At 39.5% G+C, this 26,010-nt stretch overlaps 1 protein-coding gene across 1 annotated transcript in view; it reads right to left on the bottom strand.

The window, feature by feature from the left end:
• cacna1c (calcium channel, voltage-dependent, L type, alpha 1C subunit) overlaps window positions 1-26,010 on the bottom strand; it is a gene marked incomplete at its 5' end in the record, with an annotated part of 126,866 nt that overhangs the window by 95,163 nt on the left and 5,693 nt on the right. The window contains one exon of the mRNA XM_087175401.1: window positions 24,856-24,961. Coding sequence (XP_087031527.1) covers window positions 24,856-24,961 — 106 coding nt within the window. The remainder of the gene's footprint in view (window positions 1-24,855; window positions 24,962-26,010) is intronic.

The following is a 26,010-nucleotide window of genomic DNA, read 5'->3' as shown; positions in this document are numbered from 1 at the left end:
TTTCTATTGACAGCTAGACAGTGTCTTCAAGAATAAAAGTCAGAGTAATGCGGGCTGAACACAACAGAAAACTTTTCAGTTTTCTCCTCTCAACAGCTAATTTGTGGTATTTTTGATTCACATTTTGTGTCACCCTGACACCCTGTTGCCAAATTCGCAAATTTCTAGTTTGAAACAACGAGCAAAATTGCAGCAAAGCAGTAAACCCAACTCCAGCTATTCAACATCTTCCTTCATAAACCTATGGATGACTTCCCAGATGCTGTGTCCATTTCCAAACATTCCTTTTTAACAACATAAGCTCTGCTGCATTCATCTCCATATGAATAATGAACCAAGCGCTTGTGTTTAATACAGGAGACAGACTAGCTCATAACTTATTGTTATGAGTTATGCAATATATTTTGTATAGAAGGTAATGAAAGGTCTGAGGGCATCTGTGCTGTAGCTGAAGCCATGACACAAATGACAGAAATACTGTCTTGAACTACGTCACTCCACTTCTGTCTCCTTTATTTTTTGTTTCATGATATAAAGAACTGCTGTTTTAATACAAAAACATTCTGTCACATGTACACACACCACACACACACACACACGCGCACACACACACACACTCCTGTCTGGTCCCGGGCGTAAGCCCACTAACCACAGAGTTCAGGATCCTGATTGGATGCTGGAGTCCTCAACCCACCAATCCCATGATGGCAGTAAAGCGCTGTGGCGCAGTATTGATTTTCAATGGGTAGGCATCAAACACACACAATCACACACACACACACTCACATACACACACTGTTAAAATGCAATTGTGTATTATATGCTAAATATGCTAAAAAAAATAATACCCATAGATTATATAATCATATACTTAAACTAAAAATATTTAAAATATAAATTATTGGATAAAATACAACAATCAGGTAAAATAAAGCAGAGGGAATTATGAATTATCTGATGTAAAGAGCTTACTGAATATCCTTCTCTACACTTGGGCTTTCTGTTAGGCTTACTGACTTCATCTTTCTGTGTCCCCTCCTTCCTCCACATGCACAATGCGACACACTCACACAAACTCGCCACTTTTCAAAGGATTTGGAGACATTTTAATACCATAAAGAGAGCAAAACTGCACACCATCATATACTCTGCTGTAAACATACACGAACATGCACGTATACACAAACACACACACACACACACACACATACACACACACACACACACACACACACACACAAAACAAAACACACACACACACACACACACACACACACAGTTCACTGCAGCTGTGACATTGTCCCTCTAGAGACAAAGTGTGTCCAATCCTCTTCTTCTATCTAGGTCAGCCTCATACAAAAGTCTGCACACCTCTCTTGCCCTCTCTCTCCATCTCTTCTCCTTTTCTTCTTTCTCCTCTGTCCCAACATCTGGCTCCATTCGTGGCTCCTCTCATTCTCCCTACTCCTCTCTTTCCTTTCACCCGTTCCTCTCTATGTTTGTTTGTGTGCATGTGCGTGTGTGTGTGTGTGTGTGTGTGTGTGTGTGTGATCTCTGAAAAAGCCGACCACCAGTTTTAAGAGACTTCCATTTATCCTGTTGCTAAGGGATAAGGCTACATTTTTTGTGAAGGAAAAATAACATGTAAAATGTGGCAGTGAAATGTCCTGATATTCATATTCTGCATAGCTTTAAATTATGTTAAAAGGATTTTGCTGAAGCCAACTGGAGAGTTTCTGGAAACATTTTAAAAGTATAAGAAATTCTGTTGATCGAAGGACGATTGATACTGTACAGCACTAAGCTGAGTTTCATTCCAAAATGAAATATCTACCATTAGAAAAATTCACACCTACGCTTCAAAAATGATTGCTGGCAATGAAAATGAACTGCATTGTGGGTTTCTAGTTGACTTATGACTCATCTTTAATCCTTTGTTTACAAAGTTTTACTTAAAAACTAATGTTTTTGAGGATCTGAGATCATCGGTCTGCACTGATGAATTTCAGGTGCTTCAATCTACGCCTCAAAAGTACTGCTGTCATTGTGGAAACGTATTTTTAGAAATAGGAACATTTTTTGTACAAGAACGCAAACTGTAGCGGAGAGAAGATGTGCGCAGATGACAAATGACAGGAAGAAAGTCTCTTTTGTCATTGAGGAAGTGTTTGCTTACATTTATATAACAAGACATGAAATAAAGCCTTGTCTGCTGGACTAGTTTTTATGCCCTTTGGGCAAAACAGAGGGAAGTCAAGAGGAGTGACAGTGAATAGGAGTTGATGGAACAACTGGTCACACACACAGTCACTATTCAGATAGGTCACTGCACATACAGCATGCACGCTCAGACACACACACTTAAAACATAACAAGCACACAATCAGTCACACATACTTGAAAGCATCCGTGAAAAATATGTGATGTCTTCAAAGTGCCCCTACCTGACTGCTGCGTCAGAGTAAGTCTAATATGAATGTGAACTGTATGTCAATGTGGATATACTAATGTATATGTCAGTGCATGTGTAGGTTCTGATGATCAGCATGCCCCCGTGTTCTCAGTGGACATTTTTTCAAAGCTTCAAACCTTTCTCTTGCTCACACAGTTATTTACACGTTTGGATGCTTGTGCATCTATCCCAGGTTGATTTTTTTATCTCAGTGTGGTGGTGTGTTGGTAGAAAGTTCATCTGCTGACAGAAAGCACAGGCACCTCACACACCTTGATAGTTTTGTGCAGCACCTATCTGTAATATTCATAAACCAACTTTGGTCTGTACAATTGCAAAGGAATGCATCATAAACTCTTCAATCAATCCACACTTACTGCATGTCCACAGACACGTTTGGGAGGGAGAAATAATCAATGCAGGATAGATAAATAAAAATCTTTTAGGTAGGGGGCAAATGCATTTGAGTGAGCAACACAAATATAATCTTTATCTTGGAAAATACTGCCTGCACATGGCAGTTTAACTGTGTGATGTGTGTATGTTTGATTGTCAGTATGATGTTGCACTTTGCTCTGTGACTGAGAGAGCAGTTCAGAGGTTAGGGTCCAACACAGACAGAAGTTAACCACTGAGATGAATCATTGAGCAAAGCACACAGCACGCAGACACACACACTACCACGCTGCCTGCCACAATCTGAAGCCAGTGACCGGGAAAACGAGAGAGAGAAAGAAGTAGACAAAGACAGCAACCATTCAGTAAGCAGTAAAGCTTCAACTTCATTCCTGGTAAATGAGAATATACGGAATAGCTTTGTACACACAGACAGTGCCTTATAAACACGGCCTACAGTACCTCAGTATACATATCAAACAGAAGGTTTGTGGTTTGTGGTTTTTCCCATAGTGGTGGTCACCAGGAGGCAAATTCAGGCCAACTGTTCAGGGATGAGACTAAACTACAGTATCAGACAGAAATAAAAGATACTGTTACATAAAAATTCAACAGTAAAACTTTAGAGATAACTGAATTCATCATCACTTGTGAATGAAATTAAGTTATGTGATATCATTAAATCAAACTTATGGTACACTGAATAGTGTAATTCTAAATTAACCACATTTTACTTTGTCAATCACTCACTGGGCTGCTGTTAATTAATCTCTAGTCCTTTGTGTGGCTCACAGGTTGGGTCTGGCTAAAGCTCAGAGAAGAGGACTCATAATCAGAAGCCAACTGTTGAAATTCTCAGCTATGCTGCAAAATGAAAGAGTAGAGGCTCTCCATTTGCTCTATAACTGCTGTTGAGAGGCCCTTGAGCAAGGCGCTTAGCCACCAACTGTTACTGTGTGCCAACTCGGTGGCCACAGGGATGGAAGACGAACAGGGAGTTGATGTGTTTCGCCTGGCAAACCTTAATTCTATGAATAAATGTTAAATATTAAATCCCCCCAACAAATAAATGTTTTATCCAATTCTTCACTTGAAAACGATCCATCTTGCATGCTAAAGTGAGCACGTTTCAGTTAAGGAGTGGATTTACACCAGAGGGCTGTATCATTTCCATCAGACACATTCAACAAACCATCATGATGAAATCACTAGAGAGTGAGCAGAGAGGGCTGTTTGGCTTGCAGCCTAGACAGATGGACTATAACACCAGGCTAGGGCAACAACATGGCCTACAGGTCCATACATGCCAAACACACACATATAACACACACATGCCACACACAGACCACAGGGAGATGGCCAATCAAAGCAGTCTCTCTGCCAAGGTCAGTGACCCACTGAGAAAGAAAGAGACGTGTTTTGTGTGTGCCTCTCTGCTTGTGGTGTGGTTTTGCTATATATCTTTGATGTGATTGCAGTTCACTGATATGTTGTGTAATTCTCTAGATCCTTTTAAAAAATATGTTTTACGGCCATACTGTTTGATCACAGTCATATTTCATATCATATTTCCATCATTTTCGTTTTACTCTTCTCTGTCCAGATCTGCTCCATAAGCTGCAGTATTCTGCTGTCTACTTGTGAGCGATTAACAAACTGCCTTGTTTGACTAGGAATCAGGTAAATGAGAGCAAGACACTGAGACGTGTTGAGAGTTTGACTCATTACTGTTGAAGGAGAGAGCCCTCTGTGTCTGTAGCTAGCATGTCATTAAGACTTGTTGAGTAAATTCCTCTCCAATTAGCCTCTCTGTGATACGAGGACCAGTTAAGGAGCGAGCGGAGGAAGACGAGGCCACTCAGAGTCGAAGCCACCCTCGCACAGAAATCTCACCTGATCCCTCTCAACCAGTTCAATTCACTGCTGTTATTAATACAACTGCTACTATAGTGCCACAAAAAACTACCACTACTGCTGCTTATATTATTTTTTTAAACGACAAAAAGCATCCAGCCTCTAGATATTTATTATCCAGGAGCTAATATATTTGCCTTTTTTGTTATAAAACACTCACTGTTATGGACAAGTACATTTGTTCTAGTGGATTAATTGTGGTTACGACTTCAATCACCGGAGCACCAGCATTTTCGGTAGAGCATTGTTTCCTGCAGTGTGCAAGACCACCTCTTCTGCTTTTTATGAAAAGGAGCTGAATTTCTATTTCACACAGCAAATATCACATGTTTAATGATTGTTGGGCATTGTTGAAGCTCTCATTTACTTATTCAACTGATCACAAGATGAGATCCAACCCAATCAGGGTGGGGGGTGGGGGCGCTTACGGCATCAACTAATCGTTTTTTCTAGTGGGAACCCAGCACAACTGGGAAATAACTCAAACTTACCCAGTATAATCTTTGGTGGAATTGCTCATCAAGTCATGTTATAATTTTTAAGAAAATGTGATGTTAAAATGAAAGTTTTAATTATAGAAGTTTTTGTTTTACCTGTATAAAAAGTCTGCTTGGATGTAATATTTAACAGCAGAATACAGTTTACTACATTCAGTTTCATTATTTACTGTCACTTGCAATATCATATTATTGAATCTATATTGCCCAGTCCACATTTAAGTTTGAATAAGGCTTGGAATAGTGTTTCCGCTTTCAGACTCATAGTAATAGGCCTCTCCAATTAACTTACACACAGCTAGCAGTCAAGTAGCTCAAAGATGAAAATTAGAGAGGGAGTAGCCAGTGCAAGATAATGACACTTATGAAAAGCTGTAGAGGCTGGTATCATCGTATGATGTTTTAATAGAGCACTAGCTATGAAGTCGCCTGTGTTTGCCAATTGAAATTGCATGTAATTACAAATACTAAAGTGGCTAGAATAGAATATGAGTGCAAATACTTGCACTCATATGAGCTCATTTGAAATTTTGGCCCTGCATTTTTGAGTTTGCAGAGACAAGATGATCTCTCTTTGTCTTGCACTCCTCCCTCCATCCCTCTTTGTCTTTTTGACTCACTAAAATGTCATCTTAACACCGAAGAGACTCTCTCTCTTTCTCTCCCTTCCTCTTTGTGTCACTTGTTCACCTTCTTTCTCCAAACATGGTAAACAGAACAGAGCTGCACCACCACAGTTTGAGAAAGCGCGCATGTGTGTGTGTGTGTGTGTGTGTAGCTGCTGAGTGGCTGATAAACATCTCTCCCTTTCTCTCCCGGACACAGTGTAACCAAACCCATCTTCTTCACAGCCCATCTGTCTCCCTTGTGACTACAACCTAAAAGTGAGTGTGAAAGTCACAGAGGGAGATCATTTCTCATGGTTCTTTTATACACTGACTAACAATTTCAAAAATTTGCAGCACACCTCTCGGGCAAAAAAAAAAAGGGCAATGCTGGGGCATAATCTGAAGAGGAAGGCAGATAGACACCATATAAGCAGAACTCACACAACATGTTATTTCATAACTGATTATTTTATTGAGTGTATTTTTAAAACTGACTGTATGTCATAAACCGCTCAAAGAAATATAACCAGAGGCCAGTGTTAAGTATGCTCTAATTTTAAAATAGTACTCATGTATATATAGTTATTGTTTGCAGTTGCTAACCACTAGTTGCATCATTGTATGTTGCTGATTACTGTGCAGTGATACCCACAGAAGTAGAAAGGATATCATTGACAGTACGTACAATCAAAAGTATGTGGGCACCCAGATAAAGCATTTGAACATCCAAACCCCCCATATGTGATTATTTAATGGATATCATTATTCTGCTATAACAGCTTACAAACTTCTGACAAGGCTTGGCTGCAGGGATTTGTTCCCAGTCTGCCTCAAAAGCATCAGTGAGGTCAGGTACAGATGTTGGGCGATAAAGCCTGGCCACAAACACCTTTCAAATTCATCCAAAATTTGTTAGACGGGGTTGAGTTCAGGGCCAGACGAAAATCAGCAAACCATTTCTACCTGGCTTTATGCACAGGATCACTGTCATGTTAAAACAGGAAAGAGGCAAGCTGAAAGCACAATATTGTCTAAAATATAATTGTATGATGTAGGATTCAGATTTGCCTTAACTGATACTAAAAGATCTATCCCAAACAATGAAAAACAACTACATGCCAAAAGTACATTAAAGTATGTAGTCCTGTATGTTGTCCTCATACATGTGTATTTTTTATTCTATATAAATAATTGAATAGAGATGACTTCTTAAATTGATTTATAATTGTTATTTCATTAATACTGGTGATGTATTTGACTGATTCAGCCTTCTTTTCATTATATTTTCTTTAAAAACAGTGAATTACCTCAGGCAAATCATTGAATTATTAATTTATTTAAGAGGAGGCTGTATGTGGACGAGTGTTCATTTCTGTGTGTTCACGTGAGTGAAGTGCTTCTCCCCGTGTGTGTGCATGCATGAGTATGAGCATGCGTTTGCTGCATGCTCTCTGTGTGTACCAGTTGTCACATACACACCCCCGTTTCTGCAAATGTGAGGCTACTAAGCTCCATCACCAAGGAAACCAGCTTGTTGCCAGGTAGCAACAGAGAGACAGAGAGAGAGAAAGAGAGAGAGATAAACACAGAGTGAGGGAAACAAGAAAAATTAGTGAGACAGAAAAGACTGAAATTCGACAGAAGTGAGAGACAACTTACAAAAACATAACGATTTCCTTTTATCCAGATGCCTTCCCAGTTAATCCCATATCCCATACAACTGGGATTTTCCCCCCACATTCAGTCCTTTTAGCAGTTTTCTGGAAAAAAGTTTCTGTAGTGAGAGATCAATTATTTGACAAATCGTTTCCACACTTTGTTAGCATTGCTCGCTGAGACCTAATGGTCCAGTAATAGTCATAGTAAGCCAAGTAGCTAGCTATGCTGCTGCCAGAATACAAGTTTTATTGGAGAAAGCGTGAGTGGTCAATCATCTGAAATGACATAACTCAGTTTTGCTGTGTTGATCACAAATCGTGAAGTATCATACTGTACGTTTCTTTGTGTGTGGATGTGGGTGGACGAGCATTTCAATCCGTCGGTGTCTAATTGTTTGAGTTCATAATTAAATCTGACTTCGAAGTCACTGAAGATTAGAATTAGATTAGAGTTTAACACTCATTCAACAATGTAGGGGACACACAGACAAGGTTACATCACAGCTCTGGACCAATAGGGGAGTTGCGTCACATTGTCAATCTGTCAGCTTTCATTAGGAGCAGATGAGATATCAGCAGATCGACACAGGATGGTGAAGAAGTTGGTGTGTCTGTGTATGTGTGGGTTGATCTGACAGTGACTTTTTCTTTGAGCACTTTCTCCTGCACACGTTTACTTGAGTGTGATGATGTGTGTTTTTACAGCAAAAGGGGCACCACAGACTGGGGCATGACGGACTAATGACAGAAAAGGAATAAGAGAGACAGTTAAGATGCAAACAAAAATGCAGTACACGGTTAGAGATGGAGAAGACACCATGATACAGAAGGTCTGTGTTACTAACACCTCCATTTTGGAAAGGACAACTATTAGGAACACACACTATAATCTGTTTGAAGTGGGACTTGAATCCATAGCAGCCTTCAACCTGCTAACACTTCCAGATCAATTCTATGGTGGTAATAATGGCCCTAAGCATGCCTAAAGATAGCATATCTTCAAAATACTTCCCATAGTCCCAGTTAACATGGCACAGTCAAATTGTCAAACATGGCGGATCAGCCGCTAAGCTTCCAAATCATGACACAGCGGATTCAGACTTTTAATATGACATAGCGTGTTTACACTGCAGCAGAGCACAGAGAGAAGGAGGGAGGGGGCTCACCAGTGAATTGAAGATGGCATTTTAATTAGATCAGGGAGAATACACAAAAAGAGCAAGGCTGGAAGAGAAGGAGAAGTAAAGAGAGATATGAAGCAGAGAGAGGAGAAGACAGGAGCAGGAGGCAAGAAAAGAGAAGGAGCATGCTTTCATGTGCATCTTACCCTGATACCCTTTGGCTATATAATTACTGGGAAAAGCATCTCCTTTCATAGCTATGCCAGTGATAATCAGCTGGAACACTGGATTGAACCAAACAGGATTGCTGCTTTACATGACTGCCAAAGATGGGAAGTTTAAACATTTCCTGAAACTAAGATCAGCCCCAAAACTGAGGTTACTGCGCTGAAATATTTTGGTTTCTACTTGAAGAAGACCTTTGAATACAGGACATTCATTTGCTTACAACTTTTATTGACCCCTATCCACAACTGAGGAGTTGTCTTGAAAGAGAGGTGTTTCAGATACACTGCCTTATAGCCAGCACAGACTATCATGAAGTGATTTGGCTTTGTTCATGAAAAATTCATATGTAAAGATTTATTTTTGACTTGGGTATATGAACAGATTTTCTTATTTCCAAAATGGTCACAGGTGAGAACAAAATCTACTAGTCAAGACCGCATGTAAATCTCTACAAGACATAAAAACGAATGGAGGAAAGGAAAATTCGGAGATAGCAACAGAGAAATGGAAAAACATGTAGGAGTAAAAGTGTATTTTGCATCAACACCTTTAATTTACTCTTGTTGTTACATGCACATACAGACTTTGACTGGAATTATAAACGGCCAATCTGTTTCTTTGGTGACTTTATCATGAGCAAGAAAGACAGAAAAAGAGCAAAGGTTGCTAGGCAGCAGTGACTAACTATAGTCCATGACCAAAGGTGATTACTAGTGTACAGTATATGCTGCACAGTATAGTGTAAACATGTCTTTCTTCTTCCTCGCATCATAATGTGAAGTCCTACTAATCAATTCATTCAATTCATCATCAATTTTTATCTGTCCATCTATGCCTCCGTCCTTACTTCACTCACATTTTCCCTTCTCTCTTCTTGTTCTCAAGTTTTCTGCCCTTATAACTCCACCCTTTAACTGGCAAGCTAACAAAATGATTAACAAAAAGGAACCGTAAAAGAAGGAATAACGAGCAGACGGAGAAAGTGATACTGTTTAAGAGCCTTTGAGGTGGAAAGACAACAGTGTGAGAAAGACTAAGAAAAGAGAACCTGTAGAAACAGAAAACACCTGACTGAAAGACAAAGAGTTCAAGAGAAAAAACACTGAAAGTGTGAGAAGAAAGAAAGTCAGTGATAGGAAGTCAAAGGCAAATATAAAAACTGAAATGTCCATGTACGGTCGCTGGTGTCGCTCGAGTTGCCTGGCAACATAAAAGTTTGGCTCGAATCTCACTGCAAAGTCATTATTGCTGTGAAACAATCTGTATCCATTTATAACTACAGTGAAGTCAGAAAGAAGACAGAGAATTACCAAGACGCCACTCCACACACAGAGAAACACAGCCTGCTTGAAAGACAAGAAGCAAGAGCTCATTAAAACAGACCGCAGACAGGACATGGATGATTTGGACTTTTGCAAAATTTATTCATGTTTCATCTGAGGTTTGCTTAAATGCTCAGTGTGGCACTGCGGCAGTCAGAAGTGAGATCCTCAATGCATCTGCAGCTTAGTGACTTACTGTAACGAACTGTTCATTTTACAAAGTGTTTTATAGTCTCATCTTAATGGTGGACATCATATCAAGCTGTATTCAAATGATACAGGTAATTTGAGTTGCTGTATTTAAAAAGCAAAAAAGAAAGTCTTCAAATTGTTTTTGGTGTCTGTGTCTCTCTCTCTCTCTTCCCCCCCCCCCAAAAAAAAAACAAAAAAAAAAAAACACACACACACATCAAAGTTCTTGTTAAGCAGACTTGGTGAGACTAATAGAAAGGCTAATAGCTAACATGTGGAGCCATATACCGCCTTACTTTCTGAATCATGTACTCTGTGTGTGTGTGTGTGTGTGTGTGTGTGTGTGTGTGTGTGTGTAGCACATGTATTGCAGTCAACTCATTTTGAACTCAGGTTCACTTGTAAAACTGGAGGAATCTATAAAACAGGAACTTACTTTATGTCACTAACTCAAACTGTGAAGCTCTGCTGGTTGTCGTGGTGAATGAACAGACAACTGGCGGTTTATAGATGATGCAGCTCACTAACCTTTTTGTGTATTTGCCAATCAAATGTCATTTATTAAATGAAAGGTAGACCACTTCTGAGACAACAACAACAAAAATAAAGATATTTGAGCTGTGAGAGTATCAAACATGGATGGTTTAATGGTGAAACGTGACATGTGGGAAGCATGTTGAGATGTTAAAACATGAGATCTATGAACACATCCCTGATGGTGGATGAGATCCGTGTGAAGCTGAGCTGCACTTTAAGTCAAACAAGAACCTGCATGTCACAGTGGCACTCTATCCCCTCTTTCTTTATAGAGGTCTTGGTTTAAAACTAAAAAGTCATTACAGCTTTACAGCTGGCTCTTCAGAATTGTGCATGCACAATTAACATCCTGGAAATTTTACTAGAGGATAACAGAGGGGCTAGACATGTTTTCAACCCCACAACATCCGTTAAGCAAGCATGGCTGGTTGCTTACATGCTGTACTTTTTTCTTTCATTTCTTTTATTGAGCAAAATGTATGCATGCCTGTGTTAACGTCCTGCTTTGAAGTAAAAGGCTCTGTGGGCACTTTAAAGCCTTTTAGATGAAGTGAAATATATAATTTACAGCAGCCAATGAAAGAGAGCTGTGTGTGTGTATGTGTGTGTTTGAACCCATTACTGTACAAACTCAATGCCAGCCAAAGATTGACAGCTCTGGCAGAGAGGTAATGGGCAGCCACCTCTACATTGCCCCTGTGTGTATGTGTCTGCTCCAGTGTGTCTGTGTGTGTGTGTGTGTGTGTGAGAGAGAGAGAGTGACAGCTAAAGTGCTGATCAACAGGTGTGTGCTGCAGTCAGCAGTAACAGAGATTAACTACAAGCTACACAAATGGTCACAAAACCACACACACATGCACACGCACACACACACACACACACACACACACACACACACACACACACACACACACACACACAAATGGGTCCCCAAACCTTTATTGCCATGTTAGATGTTTGACTCACTGACTGTATAGTGACCTATTTAACTTGTATGTCTGGTCTCAACTACAAAGAAACTAAACTACACAGCCTCTGGGCCACCTCTACCTGAAAAGGGTCAATTTCTCCTAAGCTACACAGCTATGAGTAGAATTTGTTTATATATACATTATAACATTGTTGTTTTCTCATTTGATTGTACTATATCTTATCTCCATATATTCCTCTTCTTCAATACACGATATGATCACTTAATGGTGATTTATATAGGAGTTAAGTATTTCCTAGCCATTAAAACATTTGTGAAGACATATTTAACATGAACGTTTTTAACATCTTTTCACAAACTTTAATTTAATTTGTATGAAAACTAGAGATGATAAATCAGCCTGACCCATATATATATATACATATATATATATATACCCCAATATCAACTCATGTATCATTGTAAATAGCTTCCAATAAGTAACTACAAATGTAAGGCAGAAAGGGAAAATATACATGTTTGAGGTAATTTTAACATTAACATTACAGACATACAAGAGAGCACTGACAAGGTTTTTTTAATGTAACATTTCATGTTTAGTACTCTACTAAATGGTCTCTTGAAACATTGTCATTTCCTCCTAAATGTGATGTGCAATATGTCCTTTAGGAGCAGGACATGAGACAGGAAGCGATCAATCTAGGGCTATTAGTTGTGAAGAGAAGGACAATATGATTTGATAGGACTGGAAGCGAGATGGGATTATTAGAAAAATTGTGATGATGTTATTGGTTGAACAATGTAGTAGTGGCATTGCGAAAGATGCACTGTTTTCCATGAAGTAACAGTTTTTCACTAAGCCTACTTAGTGGAATCTTTGAACAAATCGAATGACTCAATTTAAGTTTGTGCCAACACCAAATCACTGGTGGTGAATTGACTATAGTTAGAATTGACTAGTTACAGCAGCACAGACTTTAATTTTTCCAAATATTTCTCTTTATCCTATCTTGTTCTGTCCCTCCATTTCTACACTTCTCTCTTTTCATACTTCATCAATTTCTACGAATCTGTACCTCATCTCTCTCTACATATTTCTTCATTTCATATCCCAACTCTCCCCATATTTCCCTTTTTTATTGTTACCCCCACCCCACCCCCCTCCCACTCATTCCCTCCGTCTAATACTCTGTCACTCTCTCTATCCATTATTCATGGCACAGTCACAGTCGGCATTAAAGGACCTCGCAATATCGCTACGGCAACAACGCAGCAGAAGCAGCCGCAAAGGATCATGGGAAACTGGGTCACCTCCCAGGAGCGGGAGGGTGTGTGGGGTGCAGCGGAGGGAGGTTGCTGTCTAACATGCACACACATGCACACACACACACACACACACACACACACACACACCTGATAGTTGTCCTATAAAGCAGTAGGACATGAAAGGAAAAGGTGATGAGAGGAAAGACGGTGGAGAGAAAGAATAGTTGGAAATGAGCAACAATAGGCGTCATCAATTATCCAGATACAGGAACTGACACTAAAGCCACAAAACGTATGTGAGCTTTATGGCTTAATGGACATATACACACACTTATACACATTGTCCTCACTCCTGGATATAGGGTACACACTGCTCTGGACATCTAGCTGCCATGTTAGTCATGCCATGTGAATTTAGTTTGGCAAACTAGACAATGAAAGCCTTTCTTAATACTCTTAAAGCTTTTGTCATCACTTGTGCCTCTTATATTTGGACTTAGTGTATATTTAGCTATGTATTATTAATGTTCTGGTGCATGCTATCCGCTATCTTAGACAAGTTGATTTTGTATTTAAATTACATTAGTCTCAATTAGTTAGTGGTAACATAAATAAAGAAAAGAAGAAAAAGCTCAATACAGAATCTACATTCATGATCTGTGTGAACTGTGTAATGTTTTTCATAAAACTTTCTGTTTTCTGAGGTTTGGTATGTTTAGTGCGCATGTGGTTTCCAACCTTTTTGGTTTCTTAAATAACCAAAAGAACACTAACTTCAATGAAATGTCCATGTACTTTTAGAGTTTGATGTGATTTGCTGTCCTGATGTTGTGCTCCCTTAAATGCAACAGAAGGAAAGTTTTCAAAACATCCTAATTATGCTCCTGAAAGTGGCTTAAATACTTTAAGTATTAGCAAGGCCACTTTATTGATCATGACCAATCTGCCTCCGGCCAGCCTCTCAACAATGAACGATAAATACCCACAAGGAAAAGCTAAGTGATATTTATCTTCTGATGCAAAATCACTATTACACTGTAGATGAGTCATTGCAAAATCAAAACAAATACAGGAACTGCTGAGTGCATGTCAGGTGGGTCTAAATGATGAATTTACAAAATATAAGGAACTTCTTTCCGATATATAGCCCCTTTTGCACAATCCACATCTCAATTATCTTAAAGTTTAAGAATCCTTTATGCGCTTCTCTTTATCTATATCTCATCCTTTTGTGGTTGCTATAGATTTAATCAGGGGAGATCAATAAGGGATAAGGGCCTTTAACTGGATTCACCTCATTACTGTATTTAATTAAAACACATGTGTCCTTCTGTTAATACTTCCAGTGTATGTCACACATACACACACAAACAGTCTGTCACATGTTGCCACCGAGGAAGAAAACGGAAACATCTGTTTCTATGGGAACCCGGCCCTTTGATGATGCAGGAAAAACACACAATCCACACTAGCAAGAGTACACACACACAAAATATCAGTGCGCACGCACTCACAGAGACACACATATACTACAGTGTTCTGCATCATAGTGACACACCTTATCAACAGCCAGTGTTTCAACCCACAGTTTATACATCTATGTAAACCATCACCTCGTGTGTCTGTGTGTATATACCAGGGAGACAGAGGGGGACAGGGAGAGAAAGCTTGTGTGTGGCTGCCAGATCCCAGACCAGATGGCTAAATGTCAGTGAATACCACACCAACATGACTGCTAGTTCTCCCTAACAGAACCAGTACACACTGCGACATAGCATCACCTAGTAATTCAGTAAGCGAGCGAGCTGAGGCCTCTGCACTGGATGGGATTTCAGATATTATGCTTATTGTCTTTGATCTCAGAGCGACCAGAGAGCTTCAAAAAGCAGGAGCGTGATTGCAGGACGTTACAGCAGCAACAGTTTAATATTGTACATTACTGGAATTGCAAAAAATAATAATGCTGTCAGTCAATTATTGACAAATCAGCTTCTTCCTGCTGTTTGTAAATGTCAATCTTTGCAGCTCAGTAGTTTTTAGTTTCTAGTGCTGCAGAAATTAACTGACAGCTTTTGCATTAAGCTGAGTGGAGGCTGACTGATGGGGGCCTTTTAGCTGGAAGAAGCTGGTGTGCAGTTTGCTTTACTCCCATGGTTATGTCACACCAGGCTTTTATGGCTGGACAAATATTAGTCTGGAATGATAAAGACACATACACACACACACATGCACATTACACAGAGTACACATTACACCTGTTTGCCACTCTAATTTGCCCAGAGATCTACTGTGCACTCCCATTACCTTTGTTGCCATGGCTCTAATGTTTGCTGTATATGCCATGTGTTGTGTGTGTGTGTGTTTTAATACTGGGATGCCGGTGATGGGGTGATACACATAAAGCTCAGATTTTCCAGTACAAAGTCAATAGGCTGAACACCAACCATACTGTGACCAAGAGAGGGGGAATTAAACAGAAGAAATAGCTTTTTTAGTATCAGTGGCATCAGCAGAATAATGTACATGTATACAGTTCCTCCACATAGATGAAAACTTGGGTTTAACAACATCGCTCTCTGTTTCCTTTGTACACATGCACACACAATACACAATGATGAAATTTTCACACTAGATATTACATTCATATACTAGTATTTTGCTTATGGAAGAGCAGAATATTAAGGAGAACTGCACATATTAAAACACCCCTGCATGAGCAAACCTGAGTGGAATGAGGTCTGCACGATGGTCTCATATGAAAGATCACAGGCGTGTAATGACTGACAGAGGAGACAAGAAGACAGAATAGGCGTGACGCAAGAGGATGCAAATGTAGCTACAGCTGCAACTTTGTCACATCTCTGCTGGGGTTTATAAAATGTAATCTAAAGAGCAAAGTCACGCAGAGGGTGCCGTCCTTCTCAGTGACAGCCTTACACTCCTGCCATAGTCCTTGACCAGTGGAGAGTGCTGCGGCTTCCCACTGCTTTTAAATAGTCTGGGTGGGTTGAATGCAAATTTCCCCATGAATTTAAAATATGACACTAACCTCTGCACAGCAATCTGAAAACGCATCACTCATTACCCCAGTGATCACCCATTCATTATTGTACTTAATGCAGATTCATGGGCTATTAGTTATCCACTTCTATGATTTCATCTGTATTTTACCGTATGCACAGTTACGACTACATTATGAGTTAGCTTTCCGATTGGGCAGAAAAGCTCCTTTGAATAGAGCCATTAAGCTTGAGTCAACAGTACTTACCATAAAAGCAAACTATGATGAAAATGTTTCTGATTGAAATGGGGACATTAATACTGATGCCGCTCCCTGTGGTATGGTTGCACTGAGAACTTTGAGTTTCAGTGATGGACAGAGACATTACTCTGTCTTTCTCTCTGTGGGAGCTGTAATGTGGGTCGATGTGAGGCAGAGGTGGACACTTTTAGCTCAGTAAAAATATCCTGCTCCATCTCTTTCTCTTCTCTCTCTCCCTCACGGCCTCTCGCCTTTACCACTGGCACATCTGGAGCTTCATACAAATGATCACCTCTGCATTGGTAGCCTCGTTCAGACAGCCACGTAAACTTAATCATTCTTGCCTCGGCATCAGAAGTAAGGAACCTTCATTTTAGTTTCATAAGGCTCATTTGACATGACTTGTTTGCCAAGTCACTTGGTAAATACCAATGCGGCATCACACAAAATCCACATGCATATATTGTACATCCACAGATCTTATATATTTCTACCCACACAAAAATGCAAAAACACAAATATAGGGGCGTTAGATGGGACAGTTTCCAAGAATCTGTTCAGGAATCATGGGATACATGCCTGGGACAGCATTCTCACAAAAACCTAAAAATACTGATATGCCTTTTAATGTTTGGACTGGCAAACACACGTACATGTGATGGCAGACACACTAAAACATCAGTACACTCATGGTTACTCTTGGTTTCTCTTCTAAGATAAAAAATGTATGTGATGAAAGTGGAAGAAAAAGAGAAGAAAGAGGGAGAGGTCAGGAGGTTTGTGTGGAAATCTCCCTATCTTTATCACCAAAATGGGACTATTAAAAAGCAAGGGAGGAGGAGAGAGGGAAGAGGAAATGGCGTTGTAATGAATGTGGTGCCACAGCTGCCATCATTTAGAGTCTTTATCTTTCACTTTTATTAGAGGTGGAGGGGAAGCGTGAGGAAAGGAGGAGAAAGACTCAGAGACAGAGAGGAAGGGAGGGACAGACTGGGGCAGTGAAAAATGCACAAATTCATGCTTATTGTATAGTTTCAATCCAAAACAATTATACAGCAATATCACCAAAGCAGTTAACAAGATATTCCGCTTTATTCCAACTGTTTCTTTTTAACAACCATACCAATGAAGATCTTCAAAAAAGTGAGAAGGAAAAACAGAGTGAAAACAAATAGCAAGAAGATTTGATCACTTCAACAACAACAAAAGTTCAATGTAATGGTACAGTGATTCAAAAGTGGCTTTATGTTTCCTGTAACATAACAACCACAATCCATTATCTCTTCCATGTGGCCGCATGGCAATTAGCTCATGTATTAGAATACTGCTAACTGCATTTCTTTGTTTTCACCAGTAGATAAAAGCATAAATATGACCGAACACAAAAGAGCAATAACAACCTGCCCTATGCAAATCAATTCAAGGCTTTTTATCTATTAAACCCTTCTAATGGAGACATTACTGATTCCCATTTTAATAAGAATGAATTAAAAGAGAAGAGAAGAATAAGACATACTGAAAAAGATGTGCTGGTAAAAGAGAGAAGCTATTTACACAAAAGATAATTTGCCATAATTTTTTGTTCTTTTTTCTCCAATGTTTAAGGGTCATTTTCAATCACTCTTAAGCTCTGCAGCACTAAGGAATCAGTACAATGGAGAAAAAAGCAAACAGCAGTCTGGGGTTGGAAAGCACCCATGTCTCTGGCACAAATGGTAACTGGGGTATTCCTTGTTTCCTCTGGGAGCAGAAAAGGGGAACAGCATTTATAATTTCAAAATAATGACTCCCCAGGCTACAGCATAGTTGGAACTTGTTGTACTAAAGAAAACCTGCAAGAGATTTGAAGTTTCCCATCTGTGTGACAGCGCCTGCTGATGTGTGTAAGACCTGGAAAAATACTGTTGTAAATGATGCTAATCTCTGTCTGTTTATATACTCAATGCATATGTGCACACATATTCATCGCTACTGGTAAATGTAATATACTAATAAATGCATCAAATTCCACTGTAACTATTAACACACCCCCATATAACATCAGACACACAATCATATACACACAGCCACATCCTTATCCGAATGCACCGTGAGTGACTGCATTCCACCGTGTCTATTAAGAGCTGCACACACAATATACACAGATACACATACATGTACACATGCATGTACAGATAGACATGCACATACACATACATGTGTACACATTGTCACACACCACCACAAGAAAACACAGACCAACATTGTTTAGATAAGTGAATGTACGGATAGATGCTGATCGTTCCTCTCCATCTATAAATAGACACTCCTAGCAACTGGCAGAGTAGCACCCAAAGGAACAGCATGTTAACTTGATCTTCTACAGCAGAAAGGACTGGGAGAGGAAAAGAGCAGCAGGAGGACATGTGGAGACTCAAGAATAGACAGCAGATAATATTTGGAGCAATATATGGGTAATGAAATCTTTATATGAATCTAAATTCAGGTTATTTCATCAATTTAATTAAATTCAACATATTGGGACCAAAGTGAAACACAGAGGCCAGTTCTGAGGTAAAATATGAACAAACAAACAAGCGGGCAAACAAGTTTATCTTTGGCCAATAATCTCAACCTAAACAACAAAATACAGTTCCCATAAATACAAATATATATATAAATAAGTATTGTTTTATCCTTTTACAACCCTGAATGAATGAGACTGATCAACAGGAGTACATACCCCTTTGAATTAGGGTTGTCACGATACTAGAATTTCAAATTCGATACCGATATCCAGGAAAATACTCAATACCATTTTCGATACCACGGGGAGAAAAAAATGACACTAACCCTAACCCTTTTTTTTAATAAAAATTAGAAAAATACAAACAATAACATCAATGACAACACTATTTTTGGGTTGTCTGAGGTAGTGCAAAAATATATATATGACATGCAAATGTATTCAGCTACAGCCCTTGTTTATTTTAACGTTTCAGACAGGCAGAACTGATAACGTTTGCTGCTTAGCTCACACATTAAGGTTAGTCATTTTATTATTAGCTATAGCCGCTAGCTTAATGATAACTTAACAGATGTCTAATGTGGCTATTGATCATTTTCAACTAAAACAGGTTGCGATGGTCCTTCAAATGAACACTTGCCATGTTAATTTAGTTTTCTGCTGGCGACACCAGCTCAGTGTTGTGAACGTTGACTAGCATTCAGCTGCTAGTGAGAGGAGGGGCTGTGTGCCTGCCTGTCTGCAGTGGTGCTGTATGAAGTTGTGTGTCAACTGGAGGACGCGAAGACGACCCTGTTGGTATCGATACTATTGCAAATGAGTATCTAATCCGATACAAATTTTTTTTTATCGATTAGTATCTGAGTATCGATGTTTTTGACAACCCTACTTTGAATAGGCCACACTGCTATGTATTGTAACTGCTGAAGTCTTTTGGTTTTAGAAGTCACATAATTAGTTAAATGGAAATCACCTGTGTGTTGACTGTACTGTAAATACGAAATACAAATAGCACAAATCAGGGGATGGAGAAAATTTCCAAATCACCGAACATCACTTGGAATACATTTGAGTCAAATCTGCCTAGTTATGGTTCGGCAACAAAAACTACTTTAGGTTGGTTAAAGGAACCCACTATAGACCGTTGGTAGGTGACAGCACACTAATTGCAATCACCTATGTGGAGAACACTGCATTGTACCCCTCCAACACTCCACCCTGAGGTTTACTACTGGTATATAGTCAAATTCACACTGACACAAGACGTCGCCTGTCAGGAAACACAAACACAAGTTGTTTGAAACATCTGAACAAATGACCAAATGCTGTTGTGTGTACAAAATATAATAATAATACACAGAGAGCGAGTAGGTGTGTGTGTTGTGGTGAGGCCCATTACCCTCCAAGAGGTGATTCACTGACTTAAAGGTGCTCATTTGAAACGCCTACTGCAGAGCCAGCAGCTAATTCATCTAACACTGCACACCCTGTCACCCACCGCTGATACACACACATACACCTCATCACACAGCGAGAACAGCCATGAACTCACATAAACACAAAATGATCAATGACATGCAAATATGGCTGATACTCTACAAATTTACAGTAAGCCCATGATATATAAATCAAATAAACCAACTAGACCTGAATGCGCACACATAGTATCACACACACACACACACATCATCTCAGACCTCAGTCACAATGAATCCTATTAAGCTTCATTATTGCTTCGGGAATTTGGTGTCTAAAGTGTGTGTTTGTGTGTAAGGGTGTGTGTGTCCATGCCTCTCCATCAATCAGTGTCTAATCAGGTGTATTGATTAGCTAATTGCTTGGTTATGGCAACATTATTCTGTCAATCTGAAAGTATCCATATTGATCTGATTAGATGGAGGAACGAAGTGAGATCAAGAGGGAGAAAGTGATTAAGGAGAAAAAAAAGGGATGAAGTGGGAGAGAGAGAAACAGACTAGAAAAGAAAAAAAAGGGGGATAGAAGAACCAAAGGGAGCCAGAAAAGTTTCTCACTCAAGCTTCACGTTCTAGTTCTAGTTTTCATCTCAAAATGTTGCTGAAACTGAACGAGCCAGAGTGCAGCATATATTTCCTCCCTGAGAGAAGAGACTTTCTCACACTTTGGTTCCGACTCTTCTTTCCTCTGTAGCCAAGGACAGATGAGGAGCATCACTACGGTTACCATATCCATGACAACCTCTCCCGCTGCTATTATTGGGCATGTCGTCAAGGAGACAGAGCAGCACACTATGGGATGCCGACAGAAATAGCAATCTCGTACTGGAAGCAATACAACAGATCTCTGGTATTACATAAGAAAGACTTGTGCAAATCGGGCAAAGGGGTGCCATATTGATTCTAACACTCAATGCTCTATTACACAAAGGGTCAGGGGTAAATCACAAGAGCATCATCAAGATACTGAACTACAGTCATGATGCAGCTGTTTTGAGCCTAAAATCTTTGTATAAGCCTGTGGTTTATTTGCAAATGTTAAAAACAACAAAATAAAAACTGCGTGGATGATAAAACAAAACCACAAGTGGGCTAAGCAGAATGTGTCACCCCAAATGACAGAGAGAAAACAAATGACAACAATACTCAACAAGGGGTGAGGATAACACAAAAGTGTGAAATAACACTTTTGTCAAAATGTAAAGAGAGAATGAAAGAGGATGAAAAGAGGTTTGACCTCCTGTGGCTCAAACGCACAGTTTGAAGCACTGGACTGCAACAATGACACTGGAAGAAATAACTTCACATAATAATACTATAATAATAATACTTAATATAAGTGTAAGTGTAATGTTCAGTTTCCTACTTTTAACAGTAAGGTGACAGGTTCATTCTTCCCAAATCTTCATCAAGACTGTTAATGTCCTTAAGCAAAACAGTCACTATATAAAGCTCTGGATAAATTCATCATCTAAATGACTAAAATGTGAATATAATGAGAATCAAAATAGACACCCTGGGAACACAAGGGGAAGTAATGTGGATTCTGACAGTCTTGGGTTTAATTACTGCTTTGCAAACACAATCACGCACTTTTGGTAATGTTAAATGTGATGTTTTCATTTTGGTGGGGTTACAAGACAGTTTTGAGATATATACTGTACGTGTACATTAATCAAGAACTTATAAGGCTGTAAAAATACTTCAAGTTGAAACTAAATGTTGGAGTGGGATGTAACCCAGTTAAGAACTGCTCCAGGTACGGAGGTATGGTACATTTATCATAAAATACATAAATACATTCATATTTCTGGCCTACATGGTGCACTGGCAATATTTAATCATACAATGCATGTATGCATGCCATTTTTTTGCACTATGACATTAATAAATCGGGAGTAGACCCTGTTTTTTGTGGGAACATTGTCTGATCCAAACCAGATCAGAGTCTGATGCCTCAGTCTCATTGATCAGTTTGACAATTGGGCAGCATTTCCCCTTCCTCTTTTTAGCTGTATGGTTGTTAATACCACACACATACACAAGAATTGTACAAACTTGAATAAACTCGCTCTCTCACACTCACACACACAAACACACACACACGCAGATACATGGTTAAACCGTATATTTAAGCCTCTGGTGCATCTGTACACTGCTTCCTGTCTGTCAGAAGGTTATAAAACTAATTGACCACAGCTGTGGTGGTTGTGAGTAGGTTTGTGTGTGAGTGCATGTGTGTCTTGTATCTTTTCATTAACTAGGGGGGTCACCAGTAGGGTCCAAAATAATCCTGCAAAAATAGAAAGGAGGAGGAGGCCATTAGGAGGCCAAATATTTCATGCAAGTGTGTGTGTGTCTGCATGCAAATGCCTTGTGATGTATACTGTTTCAAAAGAGCAAAAAGAGGAGCATTAAAATTCTCCTCATGGTGTTGACAGACAATGAGAGACAGTAAGACTTGTTGCTATTATCCAATCTAGACTGTAAACTACACACTAAGTATGTTTAATGCAATGATTCACTTTACTAATATTACATGAATAAGAGTAAGAGTAATTATTTTAACAAAATATTCACTATATTTGTTTCTGTGCTTTCAATTGGGACTACTTGGAAGTCAAAGGTGTATTTTCAGTTCTGACTGTGTGAAATTTACTGTTTGCTGGTTCTTGCTGGTAATTTTGGTATATCTGACATGATTTAAAGGATGGGTAACACAAGTGGAAAAGACATCAAACTTATAGAGAGCTTAAAGAAATTGAAGAATACATGAACTGCAATGTAATCACTCAAACTGGATCTGTAAAGCCTTACATTGACTATGGTACCAGTAAAGAGTAATGCAAGTGATGTATGTATGCCGCCTACAGAATTTGTTAGAGAGATGAGAAAAAGAGGGAGCGAGAGAGTGAGTGATGGGCACAGATTGAGAAGATGCAAACAGCTGTCCTCCCTTTGTCCTGTTTACTCTTCCACTGACTCATACACCTGCTCTGACACTGTATCATTGAAGGAAAAATCAGAGGGCAGATTCACATTTAAACAAATGAAAACAAATGTTATTTCTCCACTCACAGATGTACAGTAAGTCCAAAGTAACTTTATGAAGGTAAGACAAATACACATGCAATATGAAAACCATGGTAGAGAATGAGCTCTCAAGAATTAGTAAAGTATTCTTAGAAAGAAAGAAACAGATGTTACATGGCCTCGGAGGGATTAGTGTCCTCCTCACACTAATACACTGGCATACATCTGCAAAATCACACACACACACACACACACACACACACACACACACACACACACACACACACACACACACACACACTTGAACTGTATAGATACACGTAATCATATTGATTTATATAAACACACAGACTCACATCCTGGTGAGCAGCCAGACTTAGGTAATTAGATAAGAAGTTTGGCAACAAGCAGTCAGAAAAACTGAGTTTTACCACAACAGATGTCTTTGTTTTGTGAGATGTTTTTGTTTTACTTTGAAATATATTAAATTATGGTACATTTAATATATTAGACTGAATGACATTTTGGCAACCACAAAATCAATGTCTTTACGCAATCAAAACAAGCCATAACAGTCCACCAGAAGGGCTTACAATTTCTCAATCATAACAGCTATTTTCTCCTTAGCCAAAAATATTCCTCTGACCACAAGAGAATGACGCTGGACCTTTGATCAAATAAAATCACATGCACTCTGCACGCACTCTGGTGGCAGAATGGTTACAGAATATAACCACAACGTCCATGGTTCGAATCTGGCCCTTTCAGCCCCTTCTCTCTCTCCTCATGTTTCCTATCTGTCCCTTCCGTTAACTACACTAGCAAAGACACATAAAAAAATGATCCTAAATAAGTTAACTCACATGGCTCTATTACAAGTCAAGAGTCCTCAGTCAGAATAAATGAAACCCTCCATTGTCTTCAGGGTCTGAAGTGGAACGTCATACTCACAGACTGTGACACTGTTGTGTCCAAACAATCACATGTAAGAGCAAATGATTCACAAAGAGGGTATTATTCAAAGACAGGCATACTTCCACTGTTTTTGCCTTTCACTCTTTTGACTCCACCCTTCTTGTCTTTCACCTTCATGAACCAGTCACAGCGAGAGTATATCCTACTGCCTGTTAGATACATGGCAGCAAATCACACACACATGTGGAATCAGCTGGAAATTTGCAAATGACATGCTGCTTAGAAATATTTAATTACCAGAAAAATCTGCTGATGAAATGTTAAATAATTATATTGAATAATTAAAGGCACACCTAACATGTGAGTCAAGATAAGGAATATCAAGTGTCAGACCACAGCAACAAAAAACATGACACCCTATCTTCCAGGATTGGAAAATAAATTGCCACTGAGCCAAGAAGTTACTTAAACCAGCAACTACTCAGCCAAACAACAAGCAAACATATTCAACTGAAGCAGTAAAAAACACTGGTATTACTCACCAGGTTGGAGTTGGTGGCGTTCGAGTCATCCTCGGGGAAGGGGATGTAGACGGCTAAGGCCACACAGTTGGCGAAAATGGTCATCAGGATGATGATCTCAAATGGTCTGAGAGGACGGTAAAGGAATATACAAACCAGAACAGAGTAAAGTCTAAAGATTTACACAGTAGAGATCACCCCAGGTCTGCTTTGTTCTTATTAAGTGACATTTGACCGAGGATGTCTAGTGGGTCCCATTTTCTTGTTGCTGGTCTTGGGTTTGTGTGACAATACATCTAATGCCAGAGTGGATTTACTGGACTTATAGCTCTGACTGTGGTGCATCATCATCAATCACTGCAGGAGATTTTTTCCGGCTAGGTGGAGATTGTGAACTGCTACTCTTCAGGTCTCCTTTGGATAATGGTCCTGTTTCAAAATATGAATCTCTACATCTCAGGTTCAGGTAGATTTGCAATGGTCCTTCACGAAAACTTCTGGTCCACAGCACAAAATAATACAGACTCTGGCCTCTGACCTTACTGAACAGAAAAAAATTCTTTGTATCAGGCGTGTTATTTTAACAAAGAGGTATTTTTAAACAAGCTAATACATCCTTACATAAGCAGAGGTATATATACACACATAGCAGAGCGCACAACCCGTGTACACAATGAGGGAGATCAAAGCTGTTGAGTTTGCCTTTTCGTTAACAATAAGACATATTGGCTCACTTAGGAACCTCTTTGTGTTTGCAGGGGGGAGGGTTGGAGAGAGACAGTGCATGCCCTAATATGGGTGCAGTGAGGAGCAGGCCTGTCGCGTGGAAGACGGGATGTGGACAGAAAAAGAGTGAGAGAGAGATGGAATGAGAGAGAGGAGAGACACAGAGGGTTTTTATTTGGAACGGTCCTTGAGAGGGGAGTGACCTCATTATTTTTGGCCTCAGAGAGAGAGAGAGGGAGAGATACAAAGTGAGAGAGAATGGCGAGTGAGAGAGTGAGAGAGGGAGCATAGAGGATAGAGAATGTGAAGGAGAGATAGAGGAGGTCTGGTTTTCATCAACACAATTAGTAACTGCCACTGCTGTCACCTCCCTCCATCTCCTTTTGCTCTCCCTCTACTCACTTCTTCCATTCTTTCCTTCCTTCCTTCCTTTAGTCCCTATTTCAGTTC

The sequence above is a fragment of the Seriola lalandi genome, unplaced genomic scaffold, assembly GCF_002814215.2.
Source record: "Seriola lalandi dorsalis isolate HSWRI2012SDOR001 ecotype SW California unplaced genomic scaffold, Sedor1 jcf7180002054467, whole genome shotgun sequence".
In the NCBI taxonomy this organism is placed as follows: domain Eukaryota; kingdom Metazoa; phylum Chordata; class Actinopteri; order Carangiformes; family Carangidae; genus Seriola; species Seriola lalandi.
This window is presented reverse-complemented; position numbering and strand designations above follow the sequence as displayed.